The 14977-nt window shown below is 49.8% G+C and overlaps 1 protein-coding gene across 8 annotated transcripts in view; it reads left to right on the top strand.

Moving 5' to 3' along the window:
- Positions 1-14977, top strand: part of pde4dip (phosphodiesterase 4D interacting protein) — a 71202-nt gene that overhangs the window by 50536 nt on the left and 5689 nt on the right. For 7 of the 8 annotated variants that reach the window (XM_055059222.1, XM_055059231.1, XM_055059240.1 and 4 more), the window contains 21 exons: positions 135-230; positions 309-446; positions 630-809; positions 1173-1367; positions 1843-2082; positions 2262-2385; positions 3556-3653; positions 4999-5132; positions 5249-5477; positions 6005-6170; positions 6252-6368; positions 6712-6994; positions 7361-7590; positions 7666-7732; positions 11159-11418; positions 11781-11912; positions 11980-12114; positions 12765-13016; positions 13149-13280; positions 14228-14347; positions 14417-14624. In XM_055059222.1, coding sequence (XP_054915197.1) covers positions 135-230; positions 309-446; positions 630-809; positions 1173-1367; positions 1843-2082; positions 2262-2385; positions 3556-3653; positions 4999-5132; positions 5249-5477; positions 6005-6170; positions 6252-6368; positions 6712-6994; positions 7361-7590; positions 7666-7732; positions 11159-11418; positions 11781-11912; positions 11980-12114; positions 12765-13016; positions 13149-13280; positions 14228-14347; positions 14417-14624 — 3536 coding nt within the window. The remainder of the gene's footprint in view (positions 1-134; positions 231-308; positions 447-629; positions 810-1172; positions 1368-1842; positions 2083-2261; positions 2386-3555; positions 3654-4998; positions 5133-5248; positions 5478-6004; positions 6171-6251; positions 6369-6711; positions 6995-7360; positions 7591-7665; positions 7733-11158; positions 11419-11780; positions 11913-11979; positions 12115-12764; positions 13017-13148; positions 13281-14227; positions 14348-14416; positions 14625-14977) is intronic. The other variant, XM_055059213.1, reaches the window with a different exon arrangement.

The following is a 14977-nucleotide window of genomic DNA, read 5'->3' as shown; positions in this document are numbered from 1 at the left end:
ATTGATGTATTTTTCTCATGTTTCCTTACATCATTTTCTATATTTTATTCTTCTGGATTGATGTAAAAGTCTGTTAACAGTTTCTCCTCCTTTTCTTCCATTATTAATTTCTTCACGTATTAATGGTGATGCAGGAATACGGCGAGACGTTGAAGGAACCGAAGGACAACAGAGACGCTTTGCTGCAGAAACTTCGGCAGCGAATAACGGAGCGAGACCGAGCGCTGGAGGTGAAACTCTTAATCTCGACATCATTATCAGCTGAAACTAAAACCTGACCCCGCCCTGCTGGTCCCGCCTCCTCGCAGCGAGCCGTCGACGAGACGTTTCGCTCGGCAGAGCAGCGAGACGCGGCAAACCGGCAGCTGCAGCTGCTGCTGCAGGAGAAGGAGCGAGACCTGGAGAGGCAGCGCCGCGTTCTGGCCAACAACGAGGAAACCATCGCTGTAAGTGTTCGCTCCCCACTGGCTCCCCCGCGCCGGCTCCGCCCCGCCCCGCCGGCTCCGCCCCGCCCCGCCGGCTCCGCCCCGCCGGCTCCGCCCCGCCGGCTCCGCCCCGCCGGCTCCGCCCCGCCCCGCCCCGCCGGCTCCGCCCCGCCGCCCCATTCACCCTCTGTGTGTCTGACCCAGAGCCTGGAGGCGCTGCTGAGGGGGAAAGAGCTGCAGCTGCAGCAGCTGGCTGACGCCTGGACCGGCGCCCGGCGGCTGCAGCGGGACGCCGACGAGCGGACCAGTCAAATCCTGAAGGAGCGAGACGGCGTCATTGAGCAGCTGCAGGCGGCGCTGATCGCTCGCACGCAGGAGACTCAGGTGATTCAAACGCTCCTGGCGTCCGGTTTAAATGATTCCACTGACATGGTTCTGGCTCCAGAGCCGGTTCTGTTCGCGCCGCGTCTCTCCAGAACCAACGGTGCTGGACCATAAATCGACCCAGAAGTTTTGAGAGCATTTTTAGCTGATATGATGCTAACAATAAAGCCGTTACAGTTTGTCAGAGATCAATAAACATTCAAATGAATCAATATTTGACATATTGATTGAGTAAACAATACAAATAAAAACCAGCTTAGCAGCGGTTAGCTTCTCTTGTCTAAGTGAAGGAAAACAAAGTTAGCCAAGTCAGCTACATGAAGCTAGCAGGCTAAAGTATATTTCTTTCCCTGCTTCCTGCAGGACCTGCGCTGCTCTCTGCTGCCTCAGGTCCAGTCGGCGCCGGGTCAGGTTCTGGAGGAGCTGAAGCTCCGCCTCCAGCTGAAAGACCGTCTCTTCCAGGAAGTGATGTCAGACCGGACCCGGCAGGCCCGGGAGCACCAGGAGCAGGTCCAGGATCTGCTCAGAACCGTCAGCGCCAGGGACCAGTACATCCAGGTACAGCCGGACCTTTAAACAGAGTGGCCAAACAGGAGGTCCGGGGGCCAGATCTGGCCCGTCGAAGCTTCCCATGTGGCCCTCCAGCCTCCACAAAAACACAAATTATTCAAGATTACAGCCGTTAAATATTATTTTAAAAATCAAAGCAGTTTCACCTGTTTGCTGCCAAATCACATCAACCAGCAGAAAATCAACAAAATGAGTTTATTGCACAAAACTGTCACAAACATTGGATTTGAGTGATGCTAACTCCCACCTGCAGGTGGCAGTCTTTCCTATTTGATGTCAGGTTGCAGTTTGTGATCGATGTTGAGGAACAAAAGTCGCATTTTCTGTGAAACGAGAGAAAATGTTGCTTTCAGAAACAACCCTGGAATCCATCAGAGTGAAAGATGTTCAGTAATAATTTGTTTTAGGAAGTGAGTTTTGGCTTCAGAGGTTTCGGACTCTAACATGCTGCCGACTCCCTCAGGACTCAGCGGCCCGACTCACCGAGGTTCTGGAGGAGCAGACCCTCAGAGTTCAGGAGCTGCGGCGGCAGCTGGGCTCCGGGTCGCAGCCGGACGCGCCTGCAGCGCTGCAGCAGGAGCTGCAGCAGCAGCTGCGCCTGGCGCTGCAGAGGGAGGAGCAGAACCAGCAGGAGACGAAGAGTCGGGCCGAGCAGCTGGACCATCTGAGCCGCAGTCTGAGCCTGAAGGAGGAGATCATCAGGGTGAGACACTGCAGCTAACCGAGCTAGCAGCTAGCATGTTCTGCTGCAGAGCATGTTGCTAAAAACAGGAAATAATAACCTGATATTTTCCTGCTCCCCCTTGCGGTGCCGCTGCTGTTCTGCTGGTTCTGGTCCTGGTGTTCATATTCTGCTGGTTCTGGTTTGGTTCTGCCCTGCAGGACCTTCAGAGGAAGATGGCGGACCCGTCGGACCTTCCTCTGGTGGAGCAGCTGACCCTGGAGGTCCAGCAGCTGAGGGAGGTTCTGGTCCGGCAGGAAGCCGCCTGGCAACCTGAGTTTGGAGGTGGGCATCAGAGAAGCCGGTACCTGTAGTTCCCCTCCCCGCCGCCGGGGGCGCTGTTACCACGGTGACGGGTCGGCGCGACGGGCAGCAGCTGCTTGATCTGGGTGGAAATACTAACAACCTTCTGAATGTTTGTCAAATAAAATATAAACTGTGTTTACATCCAGGACCAGATGGAGACAAACATTTATCTTTTATGTGCATAAATTATTATTTTCAATAAATAAAAATTCTTTACCGCACTTACTGTTTTTTTGCTAAAATTATAATAATTATGCTTCAATTTGGTATCATCAGTTTGTGTAAGTACAGTTGTTGAATATTATTAAATATTATTAATAAGCTCATATTTCAGTTTTAGTGACTAACAGCTTGTTCAGACTTTGGGTTTCTGTGTGAAATTATAAGAAAATCTAACCTGATGCTTTTTTCCAGCGTTTCCTGGACTGATTAATGGGATGTTTATTCATTACTTAATGTGTGTGTGTGTGTGTGTGTGTGTGTGTGTGTGTGTGTGTGTGTGTCACGCTGCCTGCAGCAGTAACTGCCACTGTTTTCCTGCCTGGAGCTTCGATAATAAAAAATAAAGCTGCAGTTTTTGCATCGTGTTTGTGATTTTAATTCCTCACAGAGACACAAACAGCAACTCTTCATTCTGACAACCACAGCCAGTTAAATATGCAGTAAAACATCTAAAGTCATATTTTTAGTCTGAAACAAATGTGATTATTGAGCAGCAGCAGTAACCAAACAAGCGAAGGCGTCATTTGAACCTTTCTTGGCTGCATCCAGATAAAATCCTAAATTGATCCACAAAAACATGAATGACTCACAAACTTATGAATAATCAGGAAGTTCACTTTTGCTTTGGATCCATTTATCTTCAGACTAAAACTGATTTGTCTTTTTTTTTTCACCAGGAAGATAAAATATTCATTAAATCAGGAGCTGTTAGCTTAAATCGGGATTGTTGGAAACATGCAATCTGAGGAATCTCATTTTCCTCAGATTTAAAGTCAGCGTTCAGTGGAGCTCAGTTTCTCTGCCCCAGATTCTCCTGGAAGCTGCGACATGTTGAATGAGCATTTCCTGGAAGTTCCTCTGGGTTTTCCAGGTTTTCCATTCTGACCTTCACATTTTCCTGCTTTCTGTGCATCTGTTTCCCTGCAGAGCTGAGCGGTGAAGACGAGGCAGATGAAGACGTGAAGAGTGAGTTCACTGCTGCTGCTGCTGATGATGATGATGAGAAGGAGGAGTGTGAGACACGGGTAAGAACTCCAGCAGCAGCTGCTAGCTAACCACATGTATAGCATTTATGCTGACTTAGAAAACGTTTAGCGCACTTAGCTTCCTGTAAAGCAGAGATTTGCTGGCCCCCATGGATTAGAATAAAATCCCCCCATAAAGAAAAAGAATCAGCGGGACACAAACATCGTTCATCCACACAACAACAGAACAACCACAAAACTCACTCAAGTTATTTCACACTTCAAACAAAAAAACAAACCATCTTTACAGTGAAACACTTTTGTGTAACTTGTTGTTTTCATTCATCCATAACGCTTCCTGCCCCCCTGCAATGGCACTGCAGCCCCCTAGGGGGTGCACCCCACGCTTTGGGAACCACTGTCCTAAAGTAACTTCTCTAGATAAATTAAAAAGTGCTGATTTACTAGATTGTTTTGTAAAATATTGTGTTGGTGTAGCGCTTTAGCGTTAGCTTCAGCTAAATACTGTGTTGGTGTAGCGCTTTAGCGTTAGCTTCAGCTAAATACTGTGTTGGTGTAGCGCTTTAGCGTTAGCTTCAGCTAAATACTGTGTTGGTGTAGCGCTTTAGCATTAGCTTAAGCTAAATACTGTGTTGGTGTAGCGCTTTAGCAGTAGCTTCAGCTAAATACTGTGTTGGTGTAGCGCTTTAGCAGTAGCTTCAGCTAAATACTGTGTTGGTGTAGCGCTTTAGCATTAGCTTCAGCTAAATACTGTGTTGGTGTAGCGCTTTAGCGTTAGCTTCAGCTAAATACTGTGTTGGTGTAGCGCTTTAGCATTAGCTTAAGCTAAATACTGTGTTGGTGTAGCGCTTTAGCAGTAGCTTCAGCTAAATACTGTGTTGGTGTAGCGCTTTAGCAGTAGCTTCAGCTAAATACTGTGTTGGTGTAGCGCTTTAGCTTCAGCTAAATACTGTGTTGGTGTAGCGCTTTAGCGTTAGCTTCAGCTAAATACTGTGTTGGTGTAGCGCTTTAGCGTTAGCTTCAGCTAAATACTGTGTTGGTGTAGCGCTTTAGCAGTAGCTTCAGCTAAATACTGTGTTGGTGTAGCGCTTTAGCATTAGCTTAAGCTAAATACTGTGTTGGTGTAGCGCTTTAGCGTTAGCTTCAGCTAAATACTGTGTTGGTGTAGCGCTTTAGCATTAGCTTAAGCTAAATACTGTGTTGGTGTAGCGCTTTAGCGTTAGCTTCAGCTAAATACTGTGTTGGTGTAGCGCTTTAGCTTTAGCGGATCTGGTGACTGATTAGTATCTCAGGGTTATTGCAGATACTTTTAGACCTAATTTTTAATGATCTCCTCGTTGCCGCTAACAGTTGCAGTGAGATTTTGGCCTTTGCTTCCTGACAGGTTCGGCAGCCGGTCGCTGAAGGGCTGGTGGAGGTCAAGCAGCTGGTGGAGCAGAAGCAGCTGGTGGAGAGAGAGCTGGGGGAGCTGAAGGCTCAGCTGGAGAAGGCCGGCTTCTCCTCGCTGTCCCAGATGAGGTAAGGCGCTGCGGGTCCAGGTACCGACCCAGTGGCGACAGGAATCGCTACAGGAATCGCTAGCAGGTTAGCTTGGTGATTCTCAGCTACACCAGTTGATGGTTTGACTCTTAAAGGAGAGCTTTGTTCAGCCTGCGATCAGAGAACGAAGACTTGAAGCTCCAGCTGGCTGGTGGCAGGCAGGCTGTGGAGGAGGAGGAGGAGGAGGAGGAGGAGGAGGAGGAGGAGAGCTCTGGGATGTGGGACGCTTGGGATGGAGATCTGTCTGACGTCAGGACTCAGAGCCACGGCAACCAGAAGACAGAGGAGGAAGACGGGGCGGAGACGCTCGCCGGCTCCTCGCAGGTAGGGCCAGAATACGGTCACCATGTCAACCAGTGGCCAGTTTCTCAATCCAACGATGAAACTTTGAGGATTATCATACAGATTGGAGACAAAATGTCACTTCCTGATTTACCACCTTGAAATTGGGTCTCTGTCACTTTAAGAAGCTCCGCCTCCAACATGGCTCCTCTATTAACCCTTTAGCATCGTTTTGACCAGAGCAGCAGCTCCATGATGAGCTCAGCAGCTGTTTGCTAATTGGGGGAGGAGCTTCACCTTGGAGGCGGGGCCAGGTCCCCCCAGGTGGTTTAACAGCTGGATGGTTGCCATGGAGATTTCTTAAACATAAATGAATCAAAACAACATTGCAGGTTTGTTTACAAAAACACAGAAATGAGATTTTAGAAGGTACTGCCCCTTTAAGGAGCCAGTAAAGATACTGGAACCAGTTTCTCCAACCTGGAAGGTTCTGGTCCTCAGCTGTTCTGTCTGGCTGACATGAGAGGAAGGACGGCAGCCATGTTGTTTCTCCCCCTGCCTGTATCCAGGACGACGAGCCGTCCAATCAGCAGCGAGAGCCGGACGCCTCGGCGACGGGAGGGAAGACGGTCCGTCTGCAGCTGAAGAGCCGGGAGCTGCAGGAGAGGCTGATGGTGTCGGAGGCCACAGTGCAGGCTCAGGCCGAGCAGCTGCAGGACTACAGAGAGCTGCTGGGTGAGCGCAGCCGCAGCCGCAGCTGCAGCAGCTGCAGCAGCCGCTGCGGCGCAGTCAGGTGACCCTTTTGTCTCTCTGCAGCAGAAACAGCCGTGCAGCAGGACAGCAAGCTGGTCCAGGTGGACCTGCAGGACCTGGGCTATGAGACCTGCGGCCGCAGCGAGAACGAGGCTGACAGGGAGGAGGCCAGCAGCCCAGGTGGGACTGGGGGTCACTGGGGGTCACTGGGGGTCACAGAATCAGGCCTATCGCCTCCCCCCCTTGTAGTACACTCAAACACACAGCAGAGGGCAGCAGAGGGCCTCGCCTTGGACATGAAGCTTCAGACATGTTTTTATGACAAGTGATCAGGTTTAGCATAACCAGCCTAACTAGCTGTGGTAACTAGCTAGTCAAGCAGTTCATTCCACTGAACCGAAGCAAAAGCTTCACTGGGAATCAGTGGATAATCCTCAGCTGGGCTTCAAAACGTTCAATCCAGATGAACATGAACCTCTGATCCGATTCTTCCAACCTGATGTCGATTCTCTGCGTGTTTCAGAGTTCGACGACCTGGAGATGTGCACGTCTCTGGACCTGGGCTCTCAGCGGTGGCCCGGCGCCGCCCAGCCCGACGGCTACCCCGGCGACGTGCCGTCGCTGCGGCGCCTGGTGGAGGAGCTGCGCTCGCAGCTGTGCCGCTCTCAGGCCGCCGTCCGCGGGCTGCGGCGCCGCCTCTCCGGCGACGACGGCTGGCAGGAGCTGGCGTCCAGAGTGGACGCTCTGGAGGACCAGCTGAGGAAAGGAGGCAGGAGGGAGGAAGGAAGCTCTGCGAACTGGCCGGGGTTCGTCCGACTCACAGAAACCAGATCAGCTGATCCATCGTGAAATCTGGGATTATCCACTGTCGCCATGGATACGCCAGTCCATCACACACATCAGCTTATAATCTGGATAAATCAATAAAAAGATCTGAATGAAACCAGAACAAAATGAAACACATTAAATGCTGGATTAAAATGAGATAAATATCAAAATGGAAGCAGAAAAATCTGGATTAAATCTGGATTAAAACCTGCTGAAACCCTGACGATACGAATCAGCATCAACCAAACCGTAAAATGACGGCAGCCGCTCGGCTGCATCGGTCCGACCAGGCGGGGCAGAACCTCCTGAACCTGCCGCTAACCAGCGTTTTGCTTTTGCTGCAGGAAGTTGGACTCCCTGCTGCAGGCGCAGGCCAGAGAGCTGTCGCTGCTGCGCCAGCGGCTGCGTCACGGCCGCGCCGCCTGCGCCGTCCTGCGCCGCCACCTGGCCGACGCCACCCGGGCCTTCGAGGAGCTGCTGCGCGCCAACGACGTCGACTACTACACGGGTCAGAGCTTCAGGGAGCAGCTGGCCCAGAGCGGCGCCCTGGCCCGGCGGGTCGGCGCCAGGATCGGTGAGTGGCACCGCGGTCCCGACGAGCTCGGAACCGAACGGACCCTGGCTGACTCCTCCTGCCGTTTCCCAACAGGAGATCCGTCGGAGGACCCGGAGGACCCGGAGGACCCGGAGGAGACCACGGAGCGGCTCGCCGTCCGGTCAGAACTCTGCTTCCTGTTTGGGAAACTAGCGTTTCCTCCTGAGGGCAGAACCGATCCGGTTAAAACAGACCCGATGGATAGAAATCCATGTCTGAGCTCCCGGACCGGTTCTGCTGCTCATAGAACCTGTTTGATGACGGATCCAGAACCGTCCAGCCGGTCCGTTACATGGCTCGGCAGAGGTTCTGGAGAACATTATAAATCAGATTTATTATTCATGAACCCGACAGAAACACAACTTAACATCCACGTATTGTTTTCATCAGTTAACTTTTTATCGTAGCTAAATGAATCGATTACAGGATCAATTAGACATCTGGGTTTTTGTTATTAACGCTCTATAAGGAGTTAATGATTATATTCACGCTCTTATTTTGAAGTGCCCGTTATTAGTTCCATTTCCTTTCTTCACATTTTGCCAATAACTTTATTTCACACAAATCAAACAGGAACAAAATAAAATGTTGTTGTAGCGCTGTAGCATTAGCGCCAGCTAAATGTTGTTGTAGCGCTGTAGCATTAGCTCCATTTGACATTTTTTCAGTGAAAGCAATCTGCTGTAAGAAAACCTGAATTTATGTCAGATTGTTTTCTTCTGCTGGACGTCAAACACTGAACTCTCAACTCGAACGTTAACCGAGATTTCTCCTTGTTGCTGGGCGGAAAGAGGCCGAGTTTAAAGGAGGGAAACGATTGGAAGCCATGAACCACTGAGAGAGGAATGATGGATGGATGATCTCTTAACCCGGACCAAAGCTGGCAAAGCAGCAGAAATGGTTCTGCTGTGGTTCTGCTGTGGTTCTGGTCTAATCATCATAATTCATGTTAATCCCAGTAATCCCAGCACCATCCCCTCAGTGTTTCCAGTCTTTGACCTCTTGACCTCTGGGTTTTCCAGTGTGACTGCAGTGCTGGTCCAGCAGCGTCGTTAGCGCAGCCGCTAATCAGGTTAAGCTATTAAAGCCCGGCTGGGGGGAACTGGGTCAGGAGGAGCTAAAGGCTGCAGCACAAGGCGCCGCGCTCTGCTGCAGCTGCTGCAGACAGAGGTCCGTCATTAAGCTGGCGCTTCCTGTCCTGACAGGGAGAGATTCTCCCACTGCGGTTCCTGACCTCAGTGCCGTTTGGATCAGAGGATCCAGCCTGGACCCATCAGAACCGCCGATGAAAGAGGAAGTCTGCGTCTCTCTGGCTGCTGGAGCCTGAAGCCGTGCGGAGCTCGGCCAAACGGACTCGGTTTGGAAAGTGCAGCGATTAGAACGAGCGTCTGCCCGACCATCTGCCTGTTGGACCCGGTTTCCCTGGCGGTTCAGGCCTAATCAGGATTTGCTGTTCACCTGCTCGCTGCTCTCTTCATCCCTCGGGGTCACGACCCGGGGCCAATGAGGCAGTCGGCGACGCGGCGCGACGGCGAGCGCTCGGCTGCGGCGGGTCGGTAACCCGCTGGACGGGTCGGAAGGATGGCGCCGCTGTGGAAGACGATGCTGTCGAGGAGCAGCCCGCTGTACAGAGACGCTCTGTTCTCCTTCAGCCTGTGGGAGTGGAAGGTGCAGGAGAGGGAGCTGCAGCAGCTGAAGAAGCAGGCGGACCAGGAGAGGAGAGCCATGCTCACACAGCTCCACAAGTAAGACTGACCCGGCCCAGCAGAACCCTGCAGAACCCTAAAACAGTTAGGGAGGGGCAACATGTCAGAAATTCAAATCAATTATAGCCAAAATCCAGAAACGTTTCATCCTTCAGTCTGGAACCTTCAGCTTTGCTCGCTGTAAACTTGACAACATGAGAACAAAACGATTAGATTTCCGGGTCGACCCTGCGGTCCCTTCAGTCCGGCCTCCAAACTGCACTTTATGCCAATGATGGGGATCTTGTTCCGGTTTAGATCCGGACCTTTGAAAGCCGCACAGAATCTTAAAGCTTCAGAATGGAAATGAGTTTTTACAGCAGAGCCGCTCATGCTAACCTGGATTTGATTCCTCTGGAATTAGCCGACAGCCATATTGTTTAGATCATCACTGCTGTTTGTGAGCCAGTCAAGCATCGATTCCTGTGACTTTCCATGCGTCTCGTTAATTAAATCAGCTGCAGGCCACACATTTCAGCTGCAGCCGTGTGGCCCGGTCCGTCCCCGTTTTTATTTTTATCTGGTGGCTGCTCCTGTGAACACGTGAGGCCTGCGGTCACTAAGAGGCTTCCCTGGAGCGGCGCCACACCTCAGCAGGTGACTCACTTCCTGCTAACGCTCATCAGGTCACAGTACAGGCGCTCTGACGTCCAGCTCAATAAACCCACTGAGCTTTACCCATCAACTCTCATCTCTAAATATTTAATAATCTCTACATTTCTAAAATATTTCAATTTGGCTTCTTCTTCCTGTGAATGTAACTCATCATTACTGGATGGAAGAACTGAGTTCAGGTAAAGAAAGTTGGCAACTTCAGGACAGAGCCAAGAAAGTTGCTATGAAGTAACGTAAATTGATACAAAGTAGCCGACATTGCAGCAGTGCTGAGCACAGCTAGCTGAAGAGGTAGTTATGCTAACCTAAAACCACTGAACATAAACACTAAAGCGCAAAAAAACACAGAATTTAGGGGACGCTAATTCTAACGTGCTACATCAGCAGTGGCTGCTAAAGCACTAAACTAACACAGTATGTAGCAGATGCTAATGCTAAAGCACTATACTAACAGTATTCAGCAGATGCTAATGCTAAAGCACTATACTAACAGTATTCAGCAGATGCTAATGCTAAAGCACTATGCTAACACAGTATTCAGCAGATGCTAATGCTAAAGCACTATACTAACAGTATTCAGCAGATGCTAATGCTAAAGCACTATGCTAACACAGTATTCAGCAGATGCTAATGCTAAAGCACTATACTAACAGTATTCAGCAGATGCTAATGCTAAAGCACTATGCTAACACAGTATTCAGCAGATGCTAATGCTAAAGCACTAACTACAATTTAAATTACATCTTCCTTCAAAGACTACAACCCTTGTGGACCAACTTAAGATTTTATGTTTGTGTTTGTTTTGTTCTTGTATTTATCTTATTTTAGAGAACAGGAAGAGAGGAAACGGAACCGCTGTATGCACATGTCAAAATAAGAGCATGAAGATAAGCTGCTAACTATTTAACACTAGTTAACCAAACAAATGTTGAAGTTTTTTCAACTGAAAGTTTTGAAAAGCAGGAAATTAGCGTTTTGGGGAAGCTGAATGTTTTCAAATTTAACAACATGCTAAAGCGCTAACTGAGACATTAGCAGATTAGCAGATTTCTCCTTCACCCCATCCAGTCAGCTGACTGGTTCAGTGTTGTGACCTTTGGCCTGCTGACTGAAACCTATAGCGTCTGACCTCAGTGTGGATCCGGTTCTGATGCCTGAGGTTTTTTATGTTTGTGTTTCTGTGTCAGGCTCAGTCAGGAGCTGCAGCAGAAGGATAAAGTTATCGAGTCTCTTCAAGCCAAACTCGACCAGCAGCATCATCATCATCTTCATCGCTCCGACTCACCCAGCAGCAGCCACGCCCTCTCTGACATCACCGACCAATCAGATCGCATCTCCTACGTGTCGGATGAGCACAGCTCCACCAACGGCGACCCGGACTTGTGCTGCGACGCAGACGCTGCCGGCGGACTCAAACCTGAGGAAAACAGGAACGCTACTGGAACCGGTGAGTGACCAGCAGGGGGCAGCAGAACACACATACAAACTGTTCAAATCTGACCAGCAGGGGGCAGCAGAACACACATATAAACTATAAACTGTTCAAATCTGACCAGCAGGGGGCAGCAGAACACACATATAAACTATAAACTGTGGCTGTGTGGCTAGAGTCTTGCAATCAGAAGGTTGCAGGTTCAAATCAGTCCATTTGGCTGTTTCTTTTGCATCTCATCAGTGAAACATTTTGCTCTCTGCTGTGTTTGGAGAACATCCTGTGGTTTTCCTCCCACGTTCTGCTTTGAGCTGTGGATCTAAATTCATGATGATTTCACTGCCTGCATGTAAGGAGAAGATTCTCGTCTGTTTCAGCGTCTCCGCAAGGCGCCGCGTCCCGCCGGCCGTCCGTCGGCTCCTCCCAACGCTCCCAGTCCTGCCTCAGCTGTCCCAGCATGCATTGCTCCAGCTCTCCGCTCAGGCCCGCAGATCTGCAGAGCCAATCAGGTGAGATGCAGCTGAAGCCCCGCCTTCTTCTGCTCATCACTCTTCCTCACCCTGTCTCTTCTCCCAGCCCCCAGTCGCGCCCCTCTCCCCTCCCCCATCAAACATGGCGGCCGCTCCCAGAGGAGCGCTGCGCCGGCTTTCTCTCTGGCTGCGGTTCAGCAGGAGCTCCAGACGCTGCAGAAGCAGCTGAGAGCCGACGGCAGTGAGTCGCTGCGACTCCGTCTGCATGGAGTTTACAGCCGCGTGAAAAACTAACACCCATTCATGAATGTTTCAAACCATATATTAGTAAGCTAAATGTTTGGTTTAGTAATATTTAGTTTCCTAAATATTTACAGACTATAAACTAAATATTTTCCTCAAATGTAAATATGTAGTCCCAGCCTAAATGTTTAGCTTTAAGCTAAATGTTTAGCTCAACCCGAACCCCACACTAAGCTAATAGTTACTTTAGCCTGTCTATAAACTCCTTGCATGAAGCGAGGGCTTTACAAACTGTTTCTAGAGAACAGGCTTTTATTTTGGTAGTCCACTTCCAGTTGTTGGCAAGAATTTGCACGTTCCCTAAATAGTAACCTGCTAAATGTTTCGCTCATTTAAGATTTGACAATAAATATTGAGTCTGAACCTCATTTTTTCTCCGATGACTGAATAAACCAAATTATTGCTGTCGATGTCTGACTGTGTAACTTTGCAAACGGCTGCAGATATTTTTGCATGAGTTTGCCGAGTTCTCAGCCCTGCGGCACGCCGGTTGTGTTTGGTCAAAGTCGATGTTTCCGTTAAACTGTGTGTGTGTTTCTGCTGTTGCCATGCTAGCATGCTAACGCGTTAGCGCTCTGCTCTCTGCAGGGTTTTCCACTCCCAGGTCTCTCCACGGTTTCCCCCGGTTCGTCCCTCAGCATCATGCCGACGCCGCCGGCTGCCTGCCGCTCTCCTACCAGGCCTTCCCTCCTCCGCCGTTCGGCGGCCTGGACGTCGCCATGGCAACGCGAGCCCGGGCCGGCCTGCCGGAGAGAGGCGCGTCCTGGGAAACGCCGTGCGGCGCCGGAGCCGACCTCTCGTCAGGGTCGTCGGGTTACCAGTCAGGAAGCGGACATGCAGGTTCGGCCGCCGCTCCTTACTTCCTGTTTGCTTCCTGTCCACTTCCTGTTTGCTTCCTGTCCACTTCCTGTTTGCTTCCTATCCACTTCCTGTTTGCTTCCTATCCACTTCCTGTTGGTGTTTCTGCTGCAGGTTCGGATCTGATGAAGGAACATCTGGCAGAGATCCGGAGTCTGAGGCGGAGACTGGAGGAGTCCATCCAGACCAACGATCGGCTCCGGCTGCAGCTGGAGGACCGGCTGGCCCACAGCGCCGGGGACAAAGGTGCTGAGTTCAAACTGCTTCCGGTTCTGGTTCTGGTTCTGGGTCTGGTTCTGGGTCTGGGTCTGGGTCTGGTTCTGGGTCTGGGTCTGGTTCTGGGTCTGGTTCTGGGTCTGGGTCTGGGTCTGGTTCTGGGTCTGGTCTGGTTCTGGGTCTGGGTCTGGTTCTGGTTCTGGTTCTGGGTCTGGTTCTGGTTCTGGTTCTGGTTATCAGTGAGATTTAAAGTGAATAAATTTTTAATAAATTAACTTATAAAATGTAAAAAATATTTTTGCTTTTTCAGTGAAATAATCATAACTGGAAGTTTGTCGTCAATATTAAGGATGATTGACAGAAATCCAGTCATTTGTTCTTTTTTGCATTGATATTTTTATGAAGAATCTGATCTGTTATTGATCTGTTATCGATCTGTTATTGATCTGTTATTGATCTGTTATTGATCTGTTATTGATCTGTTATTGATCTGTTATTGATCTGTTATTGATCTGTTATTGATCTGTTATTGATCTGTTATCGATCTGTTATTGATCTGTTATCGATCTGTTATCGATTTATTATTGATCTGTTATCGATTTCACGTCGGAGTGAAACAAACCGTCTGAATCAATCTGCTGATCCTGATCATATTTAAACCAACCCATAATAGGATTTAGTTTTTGCAGTGCTCACTGCTGTCCTGCCTGGTTCCTGCAGCTTCTTCTTCCTGTTTGTGTGATGACATCACGCATTGCATCACCAGGTTGATGAAAACACGCATAATTAGTATTTTCTTTTTCGTATGGGAACATTTTGAAATTGGCCTCAGCGTCTCTTGATGACATCATCAAGAGACCGTCATCAAGTGTCTCTTGATGACGGTCTCTTGACACGGCGAGTGTCAGCAGGACTCATGGAGCCGAGGCGGCAGCGTTCCGGATCCCAGTTCCACTGAATTCCTGCTGATTTTCCAGGAGCTCCGACCAACATCTACATCCAGGGCCTGGACTCGGCCGGCCAGCTGTCCGCCGAGCTGCGCCTCCTGCAGGAGGAGAACGCCGCTCTGCAGGCGCAGCTGCAGCGCGCCAGCCGAGGTGATCCGCATCTCCGACAACATCAGGAAAACTCTGGAAAACAGAATGAACTCAATGTTTTACCTGCAGAGGGCAGCAGAGAGGCGGAGCTTCGCAGGGAGGCGGAGCATCTGAGGGAGGCGGTCCTCCGGGAGCGCGCCAGGCTGAAGGAGGCGGAGCTACAGACACAGAGGTGGGCGGAGCTCAGTCAGAGGCTGCAGGCGGAGGATGCCGTTCGCTGCCAGGAGGTGGCGCAGCTGAGAGAAGACGGGCAGAGAAAGCAGGAAACCATCAACAGGTCCAAGTTTTCCTTCACTATAAGTTTTAATTTTACTGAAAGTCTTTCTGCTAAAATAAGATTTCTGTGACGTTTGTCTTAACACCCTGTTAGTGAGGCATTTCATGTTTTACATCGATTTCCTGAGGAAACTCAGACATGGCGTTTCCATCTCTCGCCATTCCAAGACAAACAAAACTTTACCTGAAAGAAAGAGCCAAACTATTTGGAATATTTTTGAGTTATTTTCATGGAATCATGAAATCCATTTTTATTGTTTTTTTTCATGTTGGTGTCTGAGTAGTTAATGAAGAACCGTTAACTAGCAGTTAATTCATAGAGTTTCCACCAGTTTCTGCATCAAGCAGATCCTG

The sequence above is a fragment of the Poeciliopsis prolifica genome, unplaced genomic scaffold (genome assembly GCF_027474105.1).
Source record: "Poeciliopsis prolifica strain line A6 unplaced genomic scaffold, Auburn_PproV2 SCAFFOLD002, whole genome shotgun sequence".
Taxonomy (NCBI): Eukaryota; Metazoa; Chordata; class Actinopteri; order Cyprinodontiformes; family Poeciliidae; genus Poeciliopsis; species Poeciliopsis prolifica.
This window is presented reverse-complemented; position numbering and strand designations above follow the sequence as displayed.